At 33.5% G+C, this 7,891-nt stretch overlaps 1 protein-coding gene across 1 annotated transcript; it reads right to left on the reverse strand.

Moving 5' to 3' along the window:
- Window positions 1-2,679: 2,679 nt before the first annotated feature.
- On the reverse strand, window positions 2,680-5,545 carry LOC115987201 (F-box/kelch-repeat protein At3g23880-like). Its single transcript, XM_031110704.1, has 2 exons — window positions 3,856-5,545; window positions 2,680-2,896 (listed from the first exon to the last, which is right to left on the reverse strand). The coding sequence occupies exon 1, from the start codon at window positions 5,472-5,474 to the stop codon at window positions 4,158-4,160; it is 1,317 nt and encodes a 438-aa protein (XP_030966564.1). The 5' UTR covers window positions 5,475-5,545; the 3' UTR covers window positions 2,680-2,896; window positions 3,856-4,157.
- Window positions 5,546-7,891: the final 2,346 nt, after the last annotated feature.

Consider the following 7,891-nt stretch of genomic DNA (forward strand, 5'->3'; position numbering starts at 1 on the left):
AACTTACCAAATAGGAGGCATTGCTTAGGCTCCTCATGGAAAATCCTCACTAGCTAATACCTGATTGGATCCCTTTTTATTGTTAATCTTTGATTCTCTAATAAGAGATTGGGATTTGAATCCCGCTTATACCAAAAACCAATTAATGACTTGACTCGATGATAAACAACAATAATCATAGTGCAAATGTCATAACTTAAAATTCTATCGTACAATAATGAATAAAAAATTGTTTTTCTATTGTAGAATTGTCTGCACATTGTCATGGCATGTATTTGTTGGATGCTATGAGCTCGTTTTGGTAAGATTAGAATCCTTTACAAATTTTCTCTTTCACTTTAACGTTGGTTTCCAAGCCTCAATCATGGAAAGTAACATATTCTGTGCATGTTTTAAGTCCATGCAAGCATGGAGAATAACTGATCTGTATTATTCGAAGTCCTTATGATACCATCATTCTCATGATGCAAGAATGAGTTTTGGATTGGGGAATATGCATAAGCTCCAGTGTTCTTAGTAATACTAATTCTCATCATAAAAACTAAAAAGTCTAGGGGACTGAGTTCTCTTCTACAATAAATCTCTTTTGGTAGCACAAAATTTACGACAACTAAAGACTAGATAATTGATCAGATGTAAATGGCCAACACTCACAAGTTTTGATGGAATCAATAAATTAGAAAAACTAAGTCAAAAGCAAATATCAGTTCTCCATAGCCTAGAAGTGATGGCACAATGAAAAAAGAAATGGTGTTCCCTTCCCCATTTCCATGGAAGGGTATTTGGACCATTAAGGTTCCTAGGTTGTGTTCTTTATGTGGACTGCAGCGTTAGGTCAGATCCTTGTGTTTTGGATAATCTTATGAGGAGGGGATTGCCATTAGTGAATTGGTGTTGTGTGTGTTGAAGTAATGGGGAGTCAATGAATCATTTTACTTCACTGAGATATTGCCCATGCTATCACGTGCTTTGTGGGGGCATGTATTTCAGATATTTGGGATTCATTATGTCATGTCAGGTACTGTTGCGAGTTTATTGTTTTGTTGGAGAAATTGGTTTGGGAACCATGGCTAAGATATCTGGAACTTGGTACCAAATTTTTTTATGTGAATTATTTGGAAGAAAATAAATCATAGTTTGTTTGACGATATAGAAAACTCCTCCTTGGATCAATTAAAATCTGTGCTTCAACGTACTCTTTTTGATTTGTCAAGGTTTTGGGGGTCCATCTAAATGTTCACCCATGTTTGAGTTCCTAGCTTCTCTTAGACCTACAATTTGATATTTTTGTAATACCTGTTTGTGTTCATCATCATGAACTCAAAAGTTCCTTTTTTTTTTTTTTTTCCTGATTAATAAAATTGCTCTACTTACCTATCAGGAAAAAGCTACAATTTGAGAGTTTATAATGACAAGGGAAATGAGCTTCAATTCATCACAAACACACACACACACACACAGAGCAAACCAGACTTAAAAGTTCATACATGCCTTATCACATCTCCAAATTATCATATCTTAGGAATTATGAATATAAAAGTGTATAAAATCTAGTAATGTAATGAAATTGATTCCTTCTTGGGCCAATGAGGACAGGTTAGTAGTGGAGAAAATTTTGGTTCCAAAAGGCAGGCTATTGTGGATAAGAGTTTTTTGGATAAGAGGGGTAACAACAATTAACAAGACAGAAGAGTATCCAAATTAAATAATCAGAAAAATTCTTAAACTACAGCTTTTAAAACCAGATACAAAGGCCGCTACTTGGAAACGGAAAATACCAAATTTCAATTTATTGATGTTGCTAAAACTTAAAAACCATCAATTAGAGTAACCTCCCACATTGTCTAGGGGGCTACAAAAACATTAAAATGTAAAAAAAAAAAAAAAAAAAAAAAAAAAAAAAAAAAAAAAAAAAATTGAATTTATTATCTTATGGAAAAGCTTGACTTATCATAACTATGTGGGCAGGTTTATTATACACTCTTTTGTGCTTTGGTTGACCATAAATCATTCCAAACAACCACATCTATCGTTCTCATTACATCGCAGTTGTAAAATTTATACTTGACGTGAAATAAGTGGATGAAGGCTGGGTTAGAGAATTCTATGTTGGAAGAAAATTTCTGTCTCATATAATTGAAGTATGAAATTTCTAGAGGATAGATTGATATTTGATCTAAGTTAACTCTAATTCAATGGCAGCAAAAAGAACAAAAAAAAAAAAAAAAAAAAAACCAATTAGCAGTACTAATATTCTTGATGGAGTGATTAAATATGAGAAAAACCATTGTTGGAATGTCAGGTGTGCACTAACCTAGGTGAAGACCACTTCTAGACACAGTTGACAATGTCAGTTGTTTCAAACCTAATCCAACTATACTAACTGCAAAATTATCAGAGGCCCCAAATTAATAAAAAAATAAAAAACTTCCAAATACATATATATATATTTTGATAGGTAAAACTTCCAATTTATCAAAAATTAAAACAAAAGGACCTGACAAAACATGACTAATAGGAGGTGGCATGCGCTGACACAAAATTGTTTGGTTTAAAGGCACTACTAACCAGATTTTCATGCTTTGATTGGCAAGGAACACAGCAGACCACCATCTGTTAAAAGAGTCCTAAGCCCAAAGGCTTAGCAAATTGCAGCAAACTTACAATTAACAACACAGAATAAACAAACACAGAGTAAGGGAGTTCAAACAGAACTAAGAATTAAGAACCTGTAATCCAAAAACATTATCAAGAAAACACAACATAAAGCTCTATTAAAAAAAAAGTTTTTAAACCTCCTAGCAACCGCACAGGTCTTGAATCTTGACTTCCCATTTGATAGACTGCACAATACCTTCGTCAGAGCTAATCATACCTCCATATATGTTCCATCTCTCTGCAATAAAAGATGGTAAGCAGAACCCCAATCAAATCTGCACAAAACAGCATTCAAACTCCAAGCAAATCTCCTGTATTTGATACCCCATTCCAGAAGCAGTAAGGGATTTTATCCATCATGAATAAAATCCACCCCTTCATGTTATAAGACTACTAGTTGGGATTAACTAGCAGTAGTTATTGTTTGCGTAAACACTAACTTCTATTTCTAATCAGGATGGCTTTGTTTATACCATTGATTGACCTCTGTAGTCTCAAAAATGTTGCTAGTTCATATATCTTAATGTATATTGCATGTTTTTTAAAACACCTCTTGTGCTTGGAAAGGAACTTTAACTTTCAATCAACCAAAAAGAACCAAAAAAACACCAATGAGCAGTACTAATATTCTTGATGGAATGATTAATTATGAGAAAAACCATTGTTGGAATGTCAGGTGTTCACTAACTAACCTAGGTGAAGAACACTACTAGACACAGGAAAATGTCAGTTGTTTCAAAACTAATCTTCTAACTGAAAATTTATCAGCGGCCCCAAATCAATAAAAAAAATAACATTAAAAATTAAAACAAAAGGACCTGACAAAACATTGACTAATAGGAGGTGACATGCACTAGCACAAAATCGTTTGGTTTATAGGCACTACCAACCAAAAATTTTTGTGCTTTGATTGTCAGGGAACACAACAGACTGTCATCTGTCACAACAGTCATAAGCCCCAAGGCTTAAATTGCCGCAAACATACAATTGCCAACTCAGAATAAGCAAACACAGAGTAAGGGAGTTCAAAGAGATACTATTAGTAAGAATTAAGAACCTGTTATCCAAAAACAGAATTAAAAAAAAAAAAAAAAAAAAAAAAAAACACAATGTAAAGCTCTATTAAAAACAAAGTTCTTAAACCTCCCTCTATCAACCACACCATTCTTGACTTTCAATTTACTAATTACAAAATACCTTCTTCAGAGCTGATCAGACCTCCATAAATGTTCTATTTCTCTGCAATAAAAGATGGTAAACTGCTGAACCCCAATCAAATCTGCACAAAACAGCATTCAAACTCCAAGCAAATCTCCTGTATTTGATACCCCATGCCACAAGCAGTAAGGGATATTACCCTTCATCTATAAAATCCAACCCACGGTGTCATACCAATACTTTCATGCCTACCACATAACTAAAAGTAAAAACATGATAATGATCTCATTATTATTAGAGATTGCATAACAAAATTCTATGAAAGCTAATGATTTCACTTCCTATCCAGACCGCCCGTCTGCTCGATCAAGTATAACAAGGCTTTCCTCAAAAGTAGTAGCTATATTTGGAAGATGTTGAACACCAAGATCCTTCTCATGTAAAGTTTCGGGGTCAAGTGAAACAATCACACAATTATTCAACCTCAGTACGTCACTAGCACCATATTTGAACTCGAAAGCCTTTTGAACTAGAAGTTCACCAAACCTGGTGCAACCAAAGAAACTTTCAACTTCTCCCAACCGCACAGAAAAATGTTTATTCCAAGATTCACATACACCATATTCCTCCATCACCCAAATGACGCATTGGCAAGACCCGATACTATCTCTGAAGTAAACAAATTCACGATCTTCAAATGTAATGAAGGCCAGTTTCCCCTTAAACACCGCTAGATTTTCTTTGTAGCGCTCCGAATGTAGCGTTTTCAGTCCATGTCCACCAGGGAGTGCAATCTCACCGAATTTATCATCATCCACATCAAATGACAAAATCGTTTTCCTATTTTGAAATTCCACTTCACCTTCACTAACAGACACCAACCAATGCAAAGCCCCATTAACAAACGAGGCCGACGAATAATCCTTGACCTTGGAGACCACAACATTGGGCCTCAATGAAATGCCAACCCTCGTCCACGAATCCGAGCTCAAACTATAAACCTCAGCCTCAACCTCAGGCCTTTTAATTCTGTTCGACGATGGAGAATAAATCTTTACAACCATGTAGTCATCTCTCTCCGAATGATAAGCAAAACCAGTAGCATCCCAATCATATTGGCTAAACCAAGTCCGAGGCAACCTCTTGAATTTTCGAATACTGGGGTTCCACAAGTATATAACTTCCTCATAAGTAGCACCATTTCCATACTCAGCGAGACACAATAGACCATTAAACGAACCGACTATTTCGGCGAAGTTGATCAGAAGATCAGAGGGAATTGGGTGCTCAGAAATCCTATTGAAAGTGCGGTCACAAACAACAGTACAGACTGGGTTGCTAGAACTAGAAGACGAATACATGGTCCTTGTAATTACATTGGGCATGTGTAAGAGATAACCACGATCATCATCATCGTCTTTGTTCATGTTGTTGTTGTTGTTGTTGTTGTTGATGATGATTTTGTTGTTGTTAAGGTGGGTAGAGATGAAATTGGGGTTGGTGATTGAGGAGTCCCAGGATTTGCAAACGCACCTGAATCTCATTAGTGGTTTGACCGGCAGCCTTGTGAGGATGTTGAATGCGATGTCGATTGGGACATCGGTGTTCCTCCGTCGGAGAAACGGTGGTAGTGAACGATGTTCTCCCGTTTCCCGCATTTCTTTCAACGGAAGGGAAGAGAGAGTTTAGGGCCGGAGAGTAACAAGATACGAATATAATGCTAGATTGGTAATCGGATAGTTATCAATCTCCATTTTTGGTTTTCCCATCTTACCCGTTACCCTTTTTATTTTTATTTTTTATTTTTATATGTTTAGAGGGTTCAGAAAATTAGTTACAACTTTTTTTATTGTTAAAAATACCCCAAAAGTAATTAACTAACAATTTAAAAATGAAGTTAAAAATAGTAAATTAACAAAAGAAAGTTAGTTATTACTTTTTTTATTGTCAAAAATACCTATACCTAAAACTTAAAAATTAGATTAAAATAGTAAATTAACAAAAATAATAAATTCCTACTTTTAAGTTGAAATGTCTTCCTATTTCTAATAAATTCCTACTTCTAAGTTCTCATTCCTACTTCTATGTTGATACAAATTTCTACTTCTACTCAATAGCTTAAAAAACTCCCCACATATTTACCTTCCCCACATTTTCTGAATAGAATTTCTCATTAAAAAAAAAAAAAAAAAACCATGTACAATAAAACTTCCTCACATATCTAGACTACTATTTAAGATGCTTCTCCTATTTAGATCGTATTTTTTTTTTGTTCCAAAATATCCCTACACTTGGACAAATTTGGAGGACAATCCTGTAATTCTCAACAACCCATTGCAAAATAACTTCACATCTACTAATCCACTACTAAAACCTAAACAATAGGGTAAGACATGTAGAATTAGTAATTTAAAAACTCCTAAATTCTTGCCAATTTTTTTAAAAAAATCTGTTTTTCTTCCCACCTCTACATTTCTCTCTATTGTTATTTCTAATTGAAATAGATTTTTTGTCAGTTGCACTTCAACAACAAACGCATAATACTCAAAAAAAATTTCGTCACACTCCTAGGTTTCTTATTTGTGATTTGAAAATGTAGTAATCTCAAATTACAATAGATATAAAATATTAAAATTTACCTAAAGAATAGAAGAGCCTCTAAGCATGAGCATGAGCGCATGCTCAGAGTCATGCGTGTGCTTAGAGGGGTGTATGTGTATGTGTATATACATATTATTTCTAGGAAAATTACAAGTTACCTGTAATTTAATTGAAATTTAAATTGTCTAGCTATGATTTAAAATTTAACACTTACTAATGTTTAACCAAAATTTACGTTGCCTACTTGTGACTTGAAAACCTATGATGCAAGTATTTCGTTGGATTCTTTTTTATCTTATTTCATCTTGTATTTTTATATTTTTTGTGTTTTTGATGGAGAGGGACATAAAAGTAGAGCAAAATTACATATTTAGCCCTATTGTGGGTTACGGAATTCTAACTGAGCTAACTTCAGGTGGGTAAAGTGTCAAATTTTGAATCATAGGTGGATAAGTTTTAATTTATCATTTTTTTATACGTTAAAACATAAACTCTATATTCAAATCAACAAATATCTTATGAGATCGTCTTGGTATTTTATAAGTCATCTTTCTCATAATATGTGTGCAACCCACGTAGAAATTCTCGTGAGATACTTTCTTTGTTCGAGCACCCCACTCCTAAAATATCATAAATTCTAACATTCTCGAAAATTTCGAAGTCCACAACTACGAGAAATTATACGATCCTCTGGTGAACCACGTCACTTGTCCATCATTCTACTAAAAAATTCTTCTTGTTTAAAATTGTTGAGTCAGAAATCAGTTTCAGTTTTAAAAAAAAAATTCTAACTAAGCAATTTTAAACAGATGAGAGTTTTTTAGTGGAATGGTGGACCATGTCACTTGTCCACTATAAGGACCTTATAATTTCTCTATGACTACACCATATGCTATAACGCAAGGAGATACAAGGAATTTAACAATGTAAATAGGACTTACAACGATCCAAGGGCAACTTAACTTCTATTTCGAATCTGGATGGCTCTGTTTGACAAGTTATTGACCTTTGTAGTCTCAAAAATGTTAATAGTTGATATATCTCAATGTATATTGCATTTTTTTTCGAAACACCTCTTGTGCTTGGAAAGAAACTTTTACTTTTAATAAAATGATTTTGTAAAGAAAGAAAGAAAGAAGGAAAAAAAAAAAAAAAAAAAAAAACAAAACAAAAATGAAAACAACAAAGGAAAGAACATAACATCTATTGATAATTCTCTAAATTCTCAATAAAAATTCAACCAATTCTACAATTTTCTTTTAGTTTATAATTTATTACAATTTTTCAAAAATTCTATAATTCCAAATTTGTACGCAAAATGAATCTATACAAACAATTCGTAAATTTAAGATCCATACACCAAAATAGTTTAGCTTGACTGTCGCACTCAAGCTAACCCTTGTAATTAGGTTTGAACAAAGTTTAGATACAAAATTGGTTGTAGTCTAAGTCTATAACCTTACTCAATAAAATA

This window comes from Quercus lobata, chromosome 4, assembly GCF_001633185.2.
Source record: "Quercus lobata isolate SW786 chromosome 4, ValleyOak3.0 Primary Assembly, whole genome shotgun sequence".
NCBI lineage: Eukaryota > Viridiplantae > Streptophyta > Magnoliopsida > Fagales > Fagaceae > Quercus > Quercus lobata.